The sequence below is a fragment of the Asterias rubens genome, chromosome 5 (genome assembly GCF_902459465.1).
Source record: "Asterias rubens chromosome 5, eAstRub1.3, whole genome shotgun sequence".
Taxonomy (NCBI): domain Eukaryota; kingdom Metazoa; phylum Echinodermata; class Asteroidea; order Forcipulatida; family Asteriidae; genus Asterias; species Asterias rubens.
The window spans coordinates 1,540,361-1,561,114 of record NC_047066.1 but is presented as its reverse complement, the minus strand read 5'-3'; the positions used below and the strand labels follow the sequence as shown (position 1 = coordinate 1,561,114).

The window sequence follows — 20,754 nt, the reverse complement described above, 5'->3', positions numbered from 1 at the left end:
ATGATGAAATGGAACTCCAACAAACAGAGCCATATGTTTCTTTACGTGGATCTTGAACACAATTTGCCACGAAGTTCTAAGCCATGCAGTACAAGTTTCCAAACCTGTCAGTACATTTCCCGCAGCTTCTGAAATTAATTCCTATATAAGGAGCCATGTCCACCATTGTGCGCGATCAATGTTGGATGTGCGCCAAGTTCAGTTAATGTTTTACTTAGATTGACAATGATTGGCTATAGTGCTTGAATAAACAAATTCGGGAATAACAAGGGGAAAGTCCGACATTTCCCGCACAAGAGAAGTAAATAACAAAAACATTCAAAAGTTACCACGGTCGGTCGTCGTCGCAGCATGAACTCAACGCACTCGTTGTACGATAGCGGCGAATTCACACGGGTTTTCGTTCATATTACTTTAGTTACCATTCTCATCTCTACGATCCTATAAACCATCGCACTAGGGATTTGTCTACTATGACGTCAGTATCGGAAACTGAGTAACACGCGGTGCGGTGCAATGCACCTTATACCGCATACATTCTACAGTTGCTGGTTCATGTTTCTTTAAAAATCTTAAGTCGGTTAAAAAAAAATTGCCGTGTTATCCTTATATAACCTCTCTGGATTTATTTAAGTTTCCATACACACGTTTTTTGCTCAGTTGAAATACCTAATGGCACTGTGTTCGTTACTGTTCTTTTCCCAAAGATTTTTTTCACTTGCGTTTTTCTGTAGTGCACTCGATACCGTGCTGGTTCATGGGGTCATTTAAAAAAACACGACCAAACATCAACCAATAATGTTGTGCTTGACTTTTTGTTTGTTGTGGTATTTATTTATTTGTTTGTTTGTGTTTTTGTATTGGGTATTTTGTTTGTGTGTTGAATGCTTGTTTGTTCGTTTTCGGTTTTGTTTGCTTGTTTTGTGTTGTGGTTTTTAGTTTGTTGTATTAAAAAGTGCGTGTGATTTCCTTTACATAATGTGTTTCGAAAATAACAAACACTTCGTTGTTAGAACATGACTCAAAATTTGACTGACAAAATAATCAGCAGACATTAATCTAACGTCTATGCTTTGAACTCTCCCACCCTTTACATACATCAACCAGCGCTTGGTATGACGTAGATCAGTTTCATTGGCAGGCGTACCTGAGTAAACATTTTATTCATCAATTATTAACCAAATACAGGAGTGTGTCGTTAATATATGCATGAACATTGGATTGGTTTTCCCAGACAAACAGCGGTTTCCAAAACGATGAAGTGATCGTTGTTGCTAACTAGAGAAAAAACAATCGTTGTTGCATATCTCATCATAACAGTCAAAACAATAAAACTACATTTGTGTGTTGTGAACGAGGAAAGATCCAGCAAGCTCTTGGCTATCAAATTCAAGTTTTCGACCCCAAAACAACAACAGCAACAACAACATGAAATTTTATTGCATCGAAGAGAATATTAAGACATTCTTTTTCAACTATGGCGGTTTCATCGCCAGGCACCCGTTGTGGTTCCTATTCTCACCGATGTTGCTGGCTGGAGTACTCGGTGTTGGAATTTCGTTCATTACAAGTGAGCAGAGCGTAGAGAATTTATACACACCGGAGAATGGGCAGGCGAAAACAGACCGGAAAACAGTGGAAGAGCTTTTTACACAACATGGCGACAACGACACCTTAGTGACTCGTTTGACAAGTCTTGGTCGATCGGGGAAAGTAATCATACAAAGACAAGATGGTGGAAACGTTCTGACGGAGACTGTCTTTGAAGAAATTCTTAATCTTCATGAAGAAATTCTTAATCTTCATGGGACGATGCTACACAACGATTCGGTGGATACATTTTATTTTGTTGATCTCTGTGTCAAATGGAACAATACTTGTAATGAAAACGCAATACTGTCTGTATACGATTACAACTCAAGCATGTTACAGGCGATCAATCTGACTTATCCTGTCTACAATTCAAACAAAAAGTTTGTATTTTCTGGTGGAGAGCTGGGAGGAGTGAAGTTCAAATCTAATTTATCGGATGAAGTACTTTCAGCAGAGGTCATGCAGTTGTCTTACATCTTACGGCATCAAGACAGCATGGACGACCAACGAAGTGCTCTATGGGAGGACGAGTTTCTTCAAGTTGTTGAAGCCTTCAATGCAACTGAGATAAGAGTAACTCGCCAGGTATCCAGTACTCTTGAGACAGAGTTAGATAAAGCCAGCTCCAATGTCATCAAAGACTTTAGTATCACTTTTACTGTGCTGATTACCTTCAGCATTTTTTCCTGTGTGATGTTTGACTGCGTACGGAGCAAGCCTTGGTTGGCCGCTTGTGGGGTGATATCTGCCGGCCTAGCTGTGCTCTCATCGTTCGGTCTGATGGGTTACATCGGAGTACCTTACATCAATGTGGTGGGATCGGCACCACTTCTTATTATTGGTAAGCAAACAAAGTTAATCAATCTTAAATTGATCTTGTTTTAAAAACCTAATTAAAGGCCGGCCAAAATGTTTGGGCCATGTGAAACTAAACATACCCACCCTTCCCCTCGTTCCCCCGCTCAATATCGTATACCACAGCTGGAGTGCAGACCGCGCAATTGAGGATCGAAGTTTGAACGGGCCAGGGGGTGGGGGGGGGGGGGGTAGAAAGGGCCGAGATTGCCAGAAGTTTGAGTCTTGTAAACAATAATACAACATAAAATAAGAAGTCTCCTGACGATGGCCAGTCGCAATGTCGAAATGTTTAGACCAATAAATGAAGAACTCACTCCACGGCAGTGAAGTTAAAGGAACACCACAGAAATGTTTTTGCTTCAAAACATTTGCTGGCAGTGTAAGCACTTCGTGTAATACATCACATACATAAACTGACAGACCTGGAGAAGTTTGAGAGCGATCAGCCAACTCGGTCACGAGAAAATAGTGAAAAAAAACGATTACACATTTTGCATGACATCGATGCAAAACAAATGAATAAAACGCTCACTGAGCGATAAACTCCAACCGCGAAACTAGATAAGTTATTTCTCACCGAATTATGACATTTCAGAGAGAAATAATTCAAGGGATGTTTTATACTATCATCATCATTAGGCCGTTTAAGTTTGGTGTAAATCTTTGATCTTCACAATTTTGTTTCTTACCAATACGAGAACTACCGTCCATTCGCTAAGCAAACAAAATGGTCGCTGTCGATTTACTCCCAGTTGTTTTTAGACATGAAAAGTCTCCCATCCCGAACTAGGAAAATATCTACTGGGCGTCAGTAAAGAAGTCCCATAAGTTCCTCAAATCAACGGTAGAATATAAAGTAGCAAGAAAAATCAACAATACAAGGAATGTGCACACAATTAATCATCATTGCTGGCAGGGTAGTGCGTGACAAAAACCTTTTTTTTTGCCTTGGGGCTTGGCTCATCAAGAAGTAAGGCATACAGTTGTGACACAGACTAGATATCTTGCTTTCGTATTTTAATGCAATTCGAACTGTAAATAAACATACAGAAAAGAGATCCTTAATACATGTGATCCTTAATCAAAGTTGAACTTGTCAGAAAGAAAGTTGTTCTTAAAACTCTCCTTAAACCTTCATAATAATCCAGGAAATACTTGGGAAACATATCAAACTGTCCTTATCTCTCAGTAATGTCCATCATTAATAAACAATCCCTAATTTCTCACATCTGGTGTGAAACTAGCAAAAGCTGGGAAACTTCTTACACGTAAATGTACCCAATCTGCATGTAAACAAGTTGCATGTCCCTTTAATTTCAACATGAAGACTAGTAAATTATGTCTGCTCTAATAAGGGCTTACATCATCAAAATCACAACTGAAAAGGGGTACTCACTTCTTTGGCAAGACTCTAGTAAACCTGGTGTCCATAATCTCTGAAGTAAAAACTGATAACTGCTGGTTTTGACTATAAACTTTTCGGCTAAGAACTGCTAGCTACAGTAAAACATGGTGAAACATGGCTGAAACAACCACATGTAAACACTAAACATCTACAGTCACTAGAGGGCGCTAGTCACAATCTCAAGGGTCACTGGCTCAGTGAAACAGGGCTACAAACGAGATACAGCTTGGACTGCAAGCTTTCATTTTAATAGACCGATTGCGCTCCTTGCGTCACGTATGACCTATAGTGGGTATTAGATGTAAACAAACACGGCGTACTGCATATAAACGTGCGTTAAAAAGACATGATTACTGTTGTAATTTTTGGCTCAAAAAAGACGAAATTCTCGAAATCATTTAAGAATATTCCGGAGTTTGTAACATGAGACCCTACCGGTGGCTGAACAATGCCAGTAATAGTCTTGGCCCAAGACTATGGTGCTTAATTCTGGATAGTGTACTACGCGCGGTTGAATCGCCAAAGCGCGCCCGCCACGGTATGATTTAATGAATTGGACGGCTTGAAATCTAGACTACACTTGCAAGCTACCATAGTCTTAGTAATCCTGCAGCGCTGCGTGCACTGTGGGCGTTGCCGTATTATGTAAATAAGGCCGTTGTCAAGGTTGTGTAATGCATATTCAATATGTGAACAACATGGCAGCGCCCAGCAGCATGAAGTCTGGCCACGGTCGCATGGTCGGACGTACGGGACGAACGAGTGATAGTATGGTTTGCCTGGCCATACAAAACGAACATAATGCAGGGATTAATACTCTACATCTCCTTTTCCCAGAAAACCAAATAATAACTAGACATTAAGTGTTTGTGAACAAACACGAAGCTGTTCCTTGTTGTTTTGCTTGGATTATGTGCTTCATTGCCCAAGGAATATATAACTGAAAAAAAGGTTTCAAAAAAGTTGTGTAGCTCTTGGTATTAGGTCACACTTCCCGGTTGACCCGCAAGTAAAGGTGAAAATGGGCCCACAGCTACCAAAGACTAATCTGCAATGCCAAGGAGTCTATAACTGAAAAAGTTAAAGCAATCGGTTGTGAAGATCTTGATATATAGTCCCACTTCCGGTTGACCCAGAAGTAGAGGTCAACATAGGGTCACAGTTTTCCAAAGTTAATATTTATTGCCTTAGAGTCTATATCTGAAGTTTCAACATTGGTTTTGTACTTCTTGAGATATGGGCCCACTTCCGGTCGACCCGGAAGTAAAGGTCAACATGGGGGTCAAATGTGTTTCAAACTAATCTTGAATGTCCAAGGAGTCTATAACTGAAAAAAGTTTGAAAATCGGTTGTATATTTCTTGAGATATGGTCCCACTTCCGGTTGACCCAGAAGTAGAGGTCAACTTGAGGTCACGGTTTGTCAAAAGTTATATTTTATGCCTAAGGAGTTTATAACTGAAAAAAGTTTTATAATCTGTTGTACAGTTCTTGAGATATGGTCCCACTTCCGGTCGACCCGGAAGTAGGGGTCAACTTGAGGTCACGATTTTTCAAAATTAATTTCCAATCCCCAAAAAGGCTTTAGCAACAAACAGTCTTAAAATCGGCTGTATACTTCTTGAGATATGGTGCAGCAAAGATTTTCTAATTTAATATGCAAATGAGGGTCATGTGGTTAATTAGTTACTAGTTGCCATTTTTCAAAAACAAATTAAAGATGCAAACATCACGACATCGTCTTCTCAGACTCTCCCCGAGAGTCCTCAACCCATACAGGTCCGCAGTGTGTTGCAAGAGCCATAGAGATGTTTAAACATTGCAATGAAAGTGACTGCACCCAATTTATGAAGTACTACGTTGTACACATGATGCCAAGATTCTAATTGATTAATTAATTAATAGACGAACATTGATTGCTTTTATGGACTGAAACAAATCTTATTAGAATCAGTGTATTTTTCTACACATAATATGATATTTAGGAAACTAACAGATACATTATTTCGAAGTTATTGTGTTTTTGACCAGTTTAAAGTATAGATTTGAAGAGCCATTGTGTTTGTGCACAGACACAAAACGTGCATTAAATGACGTCATGGTGACGTCGTCCGAAATTTTATGTCAGAAATCACCTTAACAGGACCTGACTAGTGTATAGCTGAAAAAAGTTTCAGGATCGGCGGTCTACTTTTTGAGATATGGTGTTAACTAGGTTTGCTAATTAGATATTCATAAGCTTAATTAAGGCTTATTAATTAACAATTTTAATTTTTTTTACGATAAGAATTAAGCTTATGTTCTAAGCTTCAATTTGGTATAATAAACTCACTCTTTCGTATTATGGTTTAGGAGATTAGGCTGCCACAAAAACGTGTACAAACACTATGGGATTTAGGGAGAAACAAAGAATAATAATAATAACTAGACATTAAGTGTTTGTGAACAAACACGAAGCTGTTCCTTGTTGTTTTGCTTGGATTATGTGCTTCATTGCCCAAGGAATATATAACTGAAAAAAAGGTTTCAAAAAAGTTGTGTAGCTCTTGTTATAAGGTTTTACTTCCCGGTTGACCCGTAAGTAAAGGTCAACATGGGCCCACAGCTACCAAAGATTAATCTGCAATGCCAAGGAGTCTATAAAATCGGTTGTGTAGATCTTGATATATAGTCCCACTTCCGGTTGACCCAGAAGTAGAGGTCAACTTGGGGTCACAGTTTTCCAAAGCTAATATTTATTGCCTAAGAAGTTTGAACATTAGCTTTGTACTTTTTTAGATATGGGTTCACTTCCGGTTGACCCGGAAGTAAAGGTCAACATGGGGTCAAAGTTGTTTCAAACTAATCTTGAATGCCCAAGGAGTCTATAACTGAACCAACATTGATAATCTGTTGTATAGTTCTTGAGATATGGTCCCACTTCCGGTTGACCAGGAAGTAGGGGTCAACTTGAGGTCACGGTTTTTTAAAGTTAATATTTTATGCCTAAGGAGTTTATAACTGAAAATATTTTGAAAATCTGCTGTATAGTTCTTGAGATATGGTGACACTTCCGGTTGACGCGGAAGTAGAGGTCAACTTGAGGTCACAGTTTTTTCAAATTAATCTCCAACCCCCAAGGAGTCTTTAAAAACAAACAGTTGAAAAGTCGGCCGTGAAGTTCTTGAGATATGATGCTGCAAAGATTTCCTAATTAATATGCATATGAGGGTCACTGGTGGTTAATTAATAAATAATTTTAATATGTTTTATGATAGGAATTAAGCTAAACATCCTAAAGCTTCCATTTGATATTATTTTACGTGTTTAAAAACACATAATTAATTTGTAGGATACTCCTTTATTTTCCTACTCCTGCCGATAGGGGGCGCTCTTATGAAACATTTCAATTGCACGATTTCTGCACCGTAATGTCTGTATCTGACTCTGTATTTGTATGTGTACGATGCAGAGACCAAAACTGTCACAAAATGTCAAGCTATAATTTCCCCTATAGAACACGGCCCAGTTTTATGGCTCTGTCTGCTTCAACCAAACTCTGCCTATTTATTATACAACCACCGTTCTCCGCTTACTGTGCAGGTGCTGAAATATCTGTACAATTAGTTCAAAGCAAAGATTACATATGATAAGTTTCCCCGCGCACAAGCAAAAATATCCCTGCTAAGCTGTGAAATATGCTTTAATTAACGATAATATCCGCGCTTCTGATGTGTCAATTCTTTGCTTACGCAGTGAAGCAGAGTCAAATTGGACCAGTTTCACAAGATTTCCCCTCATGTACTAACAATCTTTTTTGACTTTACATGTTTGAAGTATAGGCCTTACCAAACCTACTTACAGGGCAAAATTACACGGTTCTCATGACCACCAAAGTCTGCGCTTACGATCACCATTTTCCGCTTTACTGTGATGTGCAAGCTTGGAAAATAATGTGCGAACTTGGAAGCACACAAACAAAAGAAATCCCCGCTATAAGCAGTCTATTTCGCTTGACGTAAGCGCAGAATTCAATGCTTCTGCAGAGCAATGAATCTTTTTCATTAAGCATCATTCCCATCATGACTCGACTAGTCGAACCTCAAACCTAACTACGACACTTGTCGAGATAAAATACAGATTCTCAAGATTTGTGCCGCTATGTGCCGCAAAGGCAATATTAATTATGTTGCGAATAGTAGTAAGCAACACAACTGGTTCACCAAACAGGTAGTCGGGACAAATTTTTAATTATGTTGCGAATGGGTGACTAGTGAATTTTACTACTCGACTAGTCGCACCTCAAACCTAACCACGACACTTGTCGAGATAAAGTACGGATTCTCAAGATTTGTGCCGCTATGCCGCAAGGGCAATATAAATTATGTTGCGAATAGTAGTAAGCAACACAACTGGTTCACCAAACAGGTAGTCGGGATATATTTTTAATTATGTTGCGAATGGGTGTGACTAGTGAAATTTACTACTCGACTAGTCGCACTTCAAACCTAACTATGACACTTGTCGAGATAAAGTACAGATTCTCAAGATTTGTGCCGCTATTACGCAAGGGCAATATTAATTATGTTGCGAATAGTAGTACGCCACACAACTGGTTCACCAAACAGGTAGTCGGGACAAATTTTGTAGTAGATGTGTGGACACGATTATAACGGAGTAGAGAAAAACAGTAGTCGCGACTCAAATAATAATTTGTAGTCGCGACTTTAACACTAAAGCACACTAGTCGCCCCTGCCTACTTTTGTCACAAGTAAAGCACGGTTTTTCCTGCGAATGCAAATCAAATTTTTAAATCACTGTTTTCGCAGTGAAAGTTTCGCAGGAGTTGAGCACAATTAGTCAACTGTAGCAAATTTTTTGATGCCAATTGTGACGTGAAGAACACATTCCCGGCTAAGCTGTAAAATACGCTTAGCGTAAGCACATTTCCCTGATTACGTAAGCGCTGCGATTCTTTCCTTTAAAAGCCATTGGCCCAGGACCAAACTACATAATAGCTTTTTAAACACAAAAAGCAGCTTAACCATGCCTCATGTTCAAGTTGTGAATCCAGGTGTTCTGCTCAATTTCTGCAATTTTGTAAAGCAAAATGTTTTGCCTGTTTATTATAAGCAGCTCTATAAAACTGAGCCACTCAACCACCAGAGAAACGTCAGCATAATAAAATCTCTGCTTTTGTATTCCTGTCAAAGAGTTTTTGTTTGTCATGGTCTAATTTCCGAACGTAATGCGAAATACTGGAATTAGTTTAGGCAAATGGTCCCCGGCGCGATCAAGGTGACTTTACCCGTAAATAACTCCAAATCCCGGGCGGTCTATTTTCGTCGTCCACGCTCGTCGGCTGAAATGAACCCGGTCCACGAGAGCACCATGCTCAGGCTTGACAAATTTTGGAAACAAGTTTAGACTTGTGCTAGTCGGTGACCATAAGAAATCTATGTATATTGAACAAAACAACGCAATAACACCGGTCGAAAATGGGATAAGGACTTGGTCAAGTTAACAGTTTTACAATTTTGACTATTCAAATCAAGTTTTACGCCGTACCCATGATCTTTGAAAAAATTTCCCCGGAAATACAGGTTTTTAAAATAATTACACTGTTTCTATAAGTTCTGATGCTTTTAAAATGACCATCAATAAAATATATCTTAATCTAAAGCAGTTTTGGGAAGTGTACAACATGTAATTTAATTTTAATCGAATAAATTATGTTTCGGAAAGCTGGGTTTGTTTACACTTCAAGAGCCATTGTGTTTGTGCACAGACACAAAACGTGCATTACATGACGTCATGGTGACGTCGTCCAGAATTTTATGTCGGAAATCACATTAACAGGACCTGACTAGTGTATCGCTGAAAAAAGTTTCAGGATCGGCGGTCTACTTTTTGAGATATGGTGTTAACTTGGTTTGCTAATTAAATATTCACAAGCTTAATTAAGGCTTATTAATTAACAATTTTAACATTTTTTACGATAAGAATTAAGCTTATGTTCTAAGCTTCAATTTGGTACAATAAACTCACTCTTTCGTATTATGGTTTAGGAGATTAGGCTGCCGCAAAAATGTGTACAAACACTATGGGATTTAGGGAGAAACAAAGAATAATAATAATAAAAACAATAAAAATCTAGACGAAAACAATACCTGTTCCGACGGACGGTCGGAACAGCTAAAAATAATAAAAATCTCGACGAAAACAATAGCTGTTCCGACTGGATCGGAACAGCTAATTATTGTCGTTATTCTGAAGAAATATAGCTGACTACAGAATGTCTGACAAAAAGCTTGCATCTTTGTTTATACGTGTCGTGTTTGTTTCATGGTTTCATACTTCCCCGAATGATTTGTCGTGGGCAGATCACATGAACCACAGACAGAGAAGTACAATTTAATTGTCGTTCATGCATCGACTCATCGACTTTTCACATGTATTAAACCTTAAGGCTATACTAATTGTGTCACAAGCACATGAATACATTATATTTCTAAATAAAGGCCATCACAAATTACTTGTTTATAAAATTGATTTCTTTATTGCCAAACACAAATTTTTCAAAGAACAATGGTTATTAAAATGATCAGGTTTGAGAACAGGCTATAATACAAGTTATCACACAAGCGCGAGTGGAATACGGAATTAAATAGCGCTTCTGCGTCCCATATCCAACGAGGCCGAAGGCCGTTTATCTTCAAGCAAACTTGGCGCGTGACATAGAACACACAAGACGCATGGTAGTGATATTAGCCGTGCAATATAGGTTTTTATCACCACTCTATGGTGGTCTATAAAGGACACTTATCTGTTTTCTCGTGCGTGTGGAGAGGTCCCTCGTGCGTGTGAGCAAATCCTCGTGCCTGTGAGCAAACCCTCGTGCGTGTGAGCAAATCCTCGTGCGTGTGAGCAAAACCCTCGTGCGTGTGAGCAAAACCCTCGTGCCTGTGAGCAAAACCCTCGTGTGTGTGAGCAAATCCTCGTCCCTGTGAGCAAACCCTCGTGCGTGTGAGCAAAACCCTCGTGTGTGTGAGCAAAACCCTCGTGCGTGTGAGCAAAACCCTCGTGTGTGTGAGCAAAACCCTCGTGTGTGTGAGCAAATCCTTGTGCCTGTGAGCAAACCCTCGTGCGTGTGAGCAAATCCTCGTGCGTGTGAGCAAAACCCTCGTGCGTGTGAGCAAAACCCTCGTGTCTAAGAGCAAAATCCTCGTGTGTGTGAGCAAAACCCTCGTGTGTGTGAGCAAAACCCTCGTGTGTGTGAGCAAACCCTCGTGTGTGTGAGCAAATCTATTATTTGCGAACCTCTAAGAAGCCGTCTCTTGGTGGCGCTTTCCACCAAAACAAGTCTGTTTTCGACCGCGCGGACCTTGACCAGGCTGAAGTGAGCACCAAATTTGAGCCCATCACCAAATTTGGTGCTAGCAAAAAAATTTGGTGCTAGCACCAAATTTCGAAATAACTGTCAACGACCGTCATTACCCGTCAAAGACAGTGTGGAAGGATTGTACACGCGTAAGGTATAGGTAGATACAAAGCTAAGAGTTCCATCTAAATTGGAAAGTATTATTAGGGTTTTATTTTTCACAAATCTGTTCCACATAACCCTGGCTATATCAGATTAGCGCCCCAGTGTTTTAAGTCTGATAATTAGCTCAGCCCAATTAATTTAATCAAGGAACAATTTACGAATTTTTCTACTTTATACGCTGTACATTATATATGCTATACACAAAGAACAAGCGTAAGGTATGGGCAATTACAAAGCCAAGAGTTCCATCTTAATTGGAAAATATTATTAATTTTTATTTCATAAATCTATTCCTCATATCCCTGGCTATATCAGATCAGCGCCCCAACTTGTTGAGTCTGCTTATTAGCTCAGCCCAATTAATTTAATAAGGGAAGAATTTACGAGTTTTTGTACTTTATACGCTGTTTATATACTATGCAAAGAACAAGCGTATGGGTACGGGCATATACAAAGCTAAGAGTTCCATCTTAATTGGAAATATTATTAATTTTTATTTCATAAATCGATTCCTCATACCCCTGGCTATATAAGATTAGCGCCCCAACTTGTTAAGTCTGCTAATTAGCTCAGCCCAATTTATTTAATCAAGAAAGAATTTACGTGTGTTTGTACTTTATACGCTGTATATATGCTATCAAAGAACAAGCATATCGGTACGGGCATATACAAAGCCAAGAGTTCCATCTTAATTGGAAAATATTTTCAATTTTTATTTCATAAATCTGTTCCTCATACCCCTGGCTATATAAGCCCAGCGCCCCATAGTGTTAAGTCTGCTAATTAGCTCAGCCCAACTAAATTAATCAGGGAAGATTTTACGAATTTTTGTACTTCGTATATTCTACCTTGATTAAACTAATTGGGCTGAGCTAATTAGCAGACTTAACAAGTTGGGGCGCTAATCTGATATAGCCAGGGGTATGGGAAATAGATTTTTGAAGAAAAAATAAAAATAATATTTTCCAATTAAGATAGAACTCTTGGCTTTTTATATGCCCGTACCTATACGCTTGTTCTTTGCATACATAGCATATTAAACAGCGTATAAAGTAAAAAAACTCGTGTATTCTTCCCTTATTAAATTAATTGGGCTGAGCTAATTAGCAGACTTAACAAGTTGGGGCGCTAGTCTGATAGAACCATGGGTATGAGAAATAGATTTATGAAAGAAAAATTAACAATATTTTCCAAAGATGGAACTCTTGGCTTTGTAATTGCCCATATTTTACGCTTGTTCTTTGTGTACAGCATATGTACAGCGTATTAAGTAGAAATCTCGTAAATTCTTCCTTGATTAAATTAATTGTAATTGCCCATACCTTACGCTTGTTCTTTGTGTATAGCATATATAATGTACAGCGTATAAAGTAGAAACACTCGTGAATTCTTCCCTTATTAAATGCATGTGGCTGAGCAAATTAGCAGTCTTAACAAGTTGGGGCGCTAATCTGATATAGCCAGGGGTATGAGGAATAGATTTATGAAATAAAAATTAATAATATTTTCCAATTAAGATGGAACTCTTGGCTTTTTGTTTGCCCATACCTTAGACATGCAGCATATACAATGCAAACATTCGTAAATTCTTCCTTGATTAAATTAATTGGGCTGAGCTAATTAGCAGACGTAACAAGTTGGGGCGCTAATCTGATTTAGCCAGGGGTATGAGGAACAGATTTATGAAATAAAAATTAATAATATTTTCCAATTAAAATGGAACTCTTGGCTTTGTATATGCCCATACCTTACGCTTGTTCTTTGTATAGCATAATGTACAGCGTATAAAGTAGAACAACTCGTAAATTCTTCCTTGACTAAATTAATTGGGCTGAGCTAATTAGCAGACTTAACCAGTTGGGGCGCTAATCTTATATAGCCAGGGGTATGAGGAATAGATTTATGAAATAAAAATTAAATAATATTTTCCAATTAAAGGAACACGTTGCCTTTGGGCTGCGCTTTGTTGGGCGTTTTTGGGCTATGACAAGCGTTTGATGTAAAATGATTACGGTTGGAAAGATGTCAAATAAGTAGAATTTAATGATCTACACAAACATGCCTTAGAAATGATTCGCTTTTGCTAACTTTCTCGAAACAAAACGCTTCGCCATTTATGGGGGTCAAGATTTTGACTCCCATAAATGGCCGCCAAATTCACTAGTCTTATTTCCAGTCGCAGCCGTTGAACTATACGACTTGGCAATTATTGACAATTTTACGAACCCCATTTGTATCTTCTCTTCCTCCATGGTTACTCCAACAACAAAAAACAGTTCATGAACAAAAATAAAAGGGCCTACGTTGAATTAACTTTTTATTAAACTATCTAAGCAGCAAGTTCAGCCCACGTCCCGGGGCCGAGCGGCTGCCGTCCAGCGGGCCATCATCCCCCGCGGCCAGACCTCCCCAGACGTGGTTCTTGCTCGTACGATGTAGGATTTTAGCGGGGCCAGTCTAGTAATGCAAACACTTTGTACACGAAAGAATGTCTGGTACCCGTATTACTAATAGTGCATGTGATTCTGTAGTCGTGTGTCTCTTTTTGCCTCGGGCCTTTGCAGCAAAAAGACTAGATTATTTAATACTAACTAGCGAGTGGAGTTGAAAATGGACGTGTCATGACCTCCAACACCAAAACTACAGCTAGAGAATTCATCCTCTCAATTAAACATCTGCTCAGACATGTCAGAGGCGTTTACCGTGTTTACCGTAAGTATGCAATTGCGAGTCACATTATACCCCCCAGTTCGATTTTAGATACAAAATTACAGGGACTTTACTTCTCTGTCCTTTCTCTATGCTGTTTGCATGTACATGTAGCATGTGTAGAGTCGGGCTCACAGGGCAACAGGACAGTGGTTTCTATTACTAATACTAGTGCATTGCCATATGATAGATGTCACTTGTCTTATTTGCCAACATGATCCTTTCGGGGTTATACATTCATTATTTTATAAAATAATGTTTATGTCTATCATGGGGATGTAATTCCTTGACCTTGGTCTTGGACGGTACTATTTGAGGTAGCTCCTGTTTACATTGCTCAGAATCATTTGACAGCAAATTTACTGTGTGATGCATCTGAACAGGGAGCACATACTTATACTGCAAATGGTAGTTGGCAATGAAAGCTAAAATAAAGTAATACTCTTGTCCACAAAAATGAAGCTTCCATAGGCCCTTTTCAAAACCACGGCTTCGGCTTTGGATTCGGCTTCAGACTCCGTCCTCTTGTCTGAATCCCTACGCAAAGCACGCTAAGTATTGTCCAAACATCTGCGGGGCCAAGCTAGCCCGAGCTGAATCCAAAGCCAAAGCCGTGGTTTCGAAAAGGGCCATAGTCTTGAAGAACTCTTTTCAAAAATTACAAAACAAAATCAGAAACAGGGAAGAATTTCATTATTTTGTAACATTTTTGTATTGCTTGTTTTTCCAGGTCACAGTGAACGTTGGGTGATGATGTGATTATTGAAGCCGGTATGGACAAGAAAGAGTGCACTTACATCAAAGAAGTTTTCCAAGCACGGTTTATGACAACCAGCTTCTTCGCAGGACAGGAAAACTCCGCTAATTAGGCCTGGGCTACCAGTGAAAATTACTAATCAACTAGTCGCACCTCCATCCAATAGTTGCGACTACGACACTAGTCGCGACAAATTTTTAATTATCAAGATGCACTGTGGCAATGTGTGCCGCAAGCACAATATAGTCTAATTCAAGCGGAAAAGATTGAAGATTTGTGTCACTGATGTCTGACTGTGTTTTGTAAGTAAATTATGTTGTCATGAATAGTCATGAGCGACTAAATTGGTTCACCAAACAGGTAGACGCAACTATTTTTGACATATATAATTTTTGAAGTAGTTGTGACTATTTTTGTAGCACGTTTAACCGAATAGTTGAAAACAATAGTCGCGACTCGACTAATGATTCAATAGTTGGAGTCCGACACTAGTCGCCCAGGCTTACCGCTAATGGTGCAAGGATGGCTTCTACCCGCAGCCGCCACCCCCCCCCCCCCCCCCCCAATACCACCACCTCTACTACCAACAGAAGAACTTGTAGCAAAACACAAATCCAGATTTTCCACTTCTTAAATTTAATTTCCTTGTAACTTTCCATATTTTGGCTACAAAATTGTCTGTACAGGTGTGCATGAGACATAAGGTCAGTGCATTATTAGCATTATTGGCAAGTTCTAGAGTTTGTATGTAATCAAAGAGAATCTTTGTCACAAATTTATAGGAGCTTTATAAAACAATATGGACAATTTATTGAGACATGTTTTTACAATTCACAGCAGTACACAATGTATTTGCAAACATTAATTAAATTTGTCTTTTGTCAAAGCACACTATAGTCCCATGCAGTATCCTTAGTAATAGTTGGTGTATCTCCTCAATATTTATACATAAAATAACAAACCTGTGACAATTTGGGCTAAATTTGGCAATAAAAGCTGCAAGAAACAGTGAAATAAAACACCATTGCTGCAGTATAGAAACAAGTCCTTTGACATGCCTCTCATCATGTAGACTTTATCAAGTGAGTTTTATGATCACAAATTAGTAATTACCAATATCTACGGTATAAAGTCCTTTTCGCAAAAAAAAAAAAAATGCTTTAGATCGAGTGATTTGGTTGTAAAATGCATATGGCTAGAAAGGATGTTTTAAAAGTAGAATAGAATGATCAACACAAGTATGACTTGAAAGTGGGTGGTGTTCCTTTAAAACTTTTACTTATTTGAACTAACATGGTCTGCTAGTCAACAATATGACTAGTTCTAAAACATCATTCTGACCATGCATTTCATAACAGGCATGTGGTTTGAAATCAAAATATACATGCAAGGGTTAAGGTTAAAAAATTGAAATGGCACCGTGTTTATCAAACTTGTTGCATCTATGATCTATGTCTCTTTATGAATACAGAATAAAGATATTTCAGATAAATTTATTTGAATACAGATTGTTTATGTTTTTGCATTTTGTTGTTCTAGTGTGTTTTTTGTTACAAAATTTTGAAATCTCAAATAAACAATACAATAAATATGATGTTTGTATAAACAATTGGCCATGTACTTCAAATTAAACTTAATCATATGTCGTTGTGATGAAAACAAACTCTGCTCACATCACATTCAATGATTTCTTGACATAAGTAATGTGCAACAAAAATAATAATAATAAGTTTAAATATTGACATTATGTGTTAATTTAGGAATAAGAATCTACTTTTTGACAACAGGAAATATTGCCATTTGTTAAACCTGTTTTGCATAAATCATGTGTACATGAAAGTTGAAACAATCTGGAAATATATCCCTGATTTTACAAACACAGTAACCAGGTAGTGTTACTCTATTTCCAGTACCATTCTGACACAACACATGTTGTCTGTGAAGGCTGGCTGGGTGGCAAAGTCATTTGTTGTGTACATCATGCTCCCCTGGTGTACATGTCATTCCGGTGATGTCGTGCCAACTCTAATGGTGGTCCACAACAAGGTGCCTCAAGATCTTTTCAAGTATAAACACAAACATTTTTGAAACAAATTGGCTATTTGTACATGTATATGGAATATAAAACCCATGCACTTGATGTTGATTCATTAAAGTGACATTTTTGCAAATATTACCTGCCTGCAGCCGATTTCACGAAACTTTACGCAACTGCGTGAGTCCACTTGCGCAATGTTAATGGCGCAAGTTGGTCCATAAACGTTGCACAAGTGGACTTACGCAGTTGCGTAAAGTTTTGTGAAATCGGCTGCTGGTCAAAGACATGATGTTATTAAAATTTAGGATGTGGCTGTTCAGTGTAAAGTTTTTTGGTAATGCAACGTTGGCGATGTAGAGTCTTACTAGACATACGGATTAAACCAATACTATAGACGAATTCAATCTTATGTGCATCAACATGTGTCTTTATTCTGTTCCTCGGTTTTCCACCTTCCCTCCGTGTACTCTTACACGAGGCCAACTCATTTGCATAAATGTATAACATTACATGTATTACAGTGTGATCACGTGAACACTACATTCTCTCCTTTCTTTAAAATAACAAACCCTTAGTTAAACTGGAAAGTAAACGCACAGTATCAAACTTTAACTTTTAACAACATCATCAAGTTTAAACAATGTTAACCATTTAACAAAACAATTGTGTTTCTTTTAAAATACAGTAGTCCATACTATGACTTATCATATTAGACTTAGACCGGGCTATTGCAAATTTTATGTTGGTGAGATATTTCAAACTATCCCAGAAAACATTTGTTAATTATCTTGTATCTCCTCTGGTAAACAATATTTACCCTTACATCCTGTGCTTACTGCTTATAACACATACTTTAAGTTTTATCTAAACATCCATTACAAAATCATCAAAACGCTTAGGGAGACAGTTTCTCGTTGTACGAATTGCCCTTGGTGAACCTAGCATTGGACTTGAGATGGAGACTTGTGGGTCTACAATGTCTCCACTAATATCCTCATTCTGTATTGGATCTTCGATACTCTCCTGACTAGTGTCAGACTCTGTTTGCTGGTATTTCTTTATATGAGTGTTATTTCTTTTGTATTTCACTCCCTCTGGAGATTCAACAGTGCAACTGTTACCCTGTTTCTCCACTAATGTGTATGGCACTGCATGAAATGGTGTACTCATTTTGTTTTGTTGACTTTGCTTCACCAGTACTGCATCTCCCTTTTTCAGATCACTTTCTTCTGCTCTTCTTTTGTTATCTACATACAACTTATTTTTGTGTTTCATCAGAGCATCTCTGTCTTGAACTTCCTCATCATTTCTGTACTCTAACTCCTCTATTTGTGGCAATTTTGTTCTGAGTTTTCGCCCAAACATTAACTCAGCTGGGGACACACCTGTAGTGCTATGAGGAGTTGTTCTGTACGCAAACATGTATGACCGGATTTCCTTTTTCCAGTCCTGTGACTGAGCATGAGCTATTCTAATGCGCTTCATCAGCGATCTGTTTTGTCGTTCGACTTCACCATTTGCTGCAGGGTGCAGAGGTGTCACTAATCTATGGTTAATACCATTTTCATTTAAGTATTCCTTGAACACTTCTGACCTGAACTGTGGGCCGTTGTCCGAGGTAATTGACCTTGGTAGCCCATAACGAGAGAACATATTCTCCAGTGCATTCACAATCTTAGCTGTTGTAGTATCTTTCATAATTTCTACTTCATAAAATCTACTGTAATAGTCTACCACAACAAACACATAGTGTTTTGATGGGAGAGGTCCCAGTAGGTCAATGGCCAAGTCCTGCCAAGGACCCGTAGGCATTTGCGTTGGATGCAATGGTTCTGGGTTGGGCATCGCACTTACTAGTTGACATCCATGACATGATCGAACTAATCTCAAAACATCTTTATCCATGTTTGGCCACCACACTTTACTTCTTAACCTTTGTTTTGTGCCTACTATGCCCAAATGACCACGATGTGCTAATTCTACACATTTTGTACGTAACGTCTTAGGTATGACTAATCTTGTTCCTCTCAACACCAGGTAACCGATTGAACTCAACTCATTCCTGATTGGAAAATAATTAACACTGGATTTATCAAAATCACCTTTCGCTAGACACTTTCTAACTTTGATCAATTCTGCATCGTCCTTTGATGCTTCTTCCACTTCACGTGTAGTTAAAGCTTGGGGTGTTGCCTGTTCTGCAACAAACTTAACATACTCCTCAGCTTTATTTGCTAGTGTGTTTGGTTTATCAGCTACATTGGTTTTTACCAACCTTGACAACACATCTGCAATGTTTTGTGGCCCAGGTGCATATCGAATTGTATATGTGAATGGCATTAATCTTAACACCCATCTCTCAATTCTAGCATTTGGTTTTGACTTTGGCCCATACAACACTTCTAGTGGTTTATGATCTGTGATCAATTCGAAATTCAATCCATACAGATATATCTGAAATTTCTCACATGCCCACACAACGGCAAGTGCTTCTTTCTCAGTAGTAGAGTACCTTGTCTCCACATCACTTAATGTCCTACTGGCATAACTAATGACTCTAGTTTCCCCTTCATATTCTTGAAGTAACACAGCCCCTAAACCAACATTACTTGCATCCGTAACAAGTTGTGTACGTGTAGCATCAAGACGGTAATACCCTAATGTCTCAGTCTTAGTTAGGCAATCCTTCAACACATCAAAACTGTTTTGTTGTTCTTTGCCCCATGTGAATGTCGGGGTCTGGCAACTTTCATTTATCACAGCCCCTTTAACGCGGCAAGCCACTTTGCTCCGCTTGTAGGTACTTACATTGCCTTAATGTAGTACGTCTTATAAAATTGGTTCTAAAATTAGTTTGTCTTCAAATTTCACCTTAATAGTACCGTGGGATTTACAAGTTATCATTTAATATTTAATTAGGTCGTCATTGGGTATTTTAACTTCCTAAAGAGTCTACAAATGTAGTTTTCTTTTGCGCGCGGAGTGATTTCTTTCTGCACTAGGGCTAACGTTGCCTATACGTTTGACCAGTGCAAGTTGCATTGAAGGGTCGCCATTGTTTGAAGACTATACGAGACTTTGAGGCAATCAAAATACGGCGTTAAAAGTTTCCACCGCTTTCGCGGTGGAATTGAAGAACATAATATATCTGGGAGCGATTATCCAACCCAATTTCGTTTGTGGACTCTGGTGAGTGGATATTTGTTTTACATTTCATTGTATAAATCTGTTATTTGTGGCTATAAACATTTCTCATTATTTGTAAGTGGATGAGTTTCACTGTGCAGCTGTAGGGCTATCTATTCACCATGCGTGACTGTATGAGTATGTGTATTTATTACAGCCCAGATTGTGGCGTGGGACGCCTTATAGACATGGTCGGTTAGGAGAGCTAGTGCCTATATCCCAGGTGTCTGGTAAGTCCAGAATTATTAATTGATCATATTAGTATTATTTTTAACTACAACAAAAGTGAGTTAGATTATTGTAAAACAAACTAAATGTATTGTCTCTCTGTACCTTTGTTGTAGGGGATTTAATTGGGTTTGATTAAAATATCATAAGACAATCAACGACCATCAGTTGGACTGTACAGACTCCATTTTCTTTCCTGAGTGAATTGTTACTGCATCTGAACGGAGGAGTAATCCTCACCCCGGTGTTGTGGCTACATACACACATCAACCCCCAGGCTACACCCCAGTAGACCCTGACATGAACTTCTCATTTTTTCTAGTCAGCCTACGCAATGGTTCGCCCCACCGCTATTACGTGTGATGAATTTGTCGCTCTTACATGGCTCCCTAGCCTTGGACTGGAAATTATCTAATATCACCCCTGTGTTTAAATCTGCCAACCGAACCGACATC

The 20,754-nt window shown here is 38.6% G+C and overlaps 2 protein-coding genes across 2 annotated transcripts; one reads left to right on the top strand and one right to left on the bottom strand.

Moving 5' to 3' along the window:
• The first annotated feature begins 1,428 nt into the window (after positions 1-1,428).
• Positions 1,429-13,820, top strand: LOC117290061 (patched domain-containing protein 1-like). The gene is made up of 2 exons (XM_033771309.1): positions 1,429-2,406; positions 13,719-13,820. Exons 1-2 carry the CDS (start codon positions 1,429-1,431, stop codon positions 13,818-13,820), a joined length of 1,080 nt encoding a protein of 359 aa, XP_033627200.1.
• A 3,929-nt stretch (positions 13,821-17,749) lies between these two features.
• LOC117290060 (uncharacterized protein K02A2.6-like) lies at positions 17,750-18,790 on the bottom strand. The gene has a single exon (XM_033771308.1). The coding sequence runs from the start codon at positions 18,788-18,790 to the stop codon at positions 17,750-17,752; it is 1,041 nt and encodes a 346-aa protein (XP_033627199.1).
• Between the last annotated feature and the right edge of the window lie 1,964 nt (positions 18,791-20,754).

Excerpts from the sequence above, each read along its gene's own strand:
- LOC117290061 (XM_033771309.1), top strand. The coding sequence starts at position 1,429 with ATGAAATTTTATTGCATCGAAGAGAATATTAAGACATTCTTTTTCAAC. Across the intron at positions 2,407-13,718 it reads GAGTACCTTACATCAATGTG|CAAGTTCAGCCCACGTCCCG; the intron begins GTGGGATCGGCA and ends CTATCTAAGCAG.
- LOC117290060 (XM_033771308.1), bottom strand. The coding sequence starts at position 18,790 with ATGGATAAAGATGTTTTGAGATTAGTTCGATCATGTCATGGATGTCAA.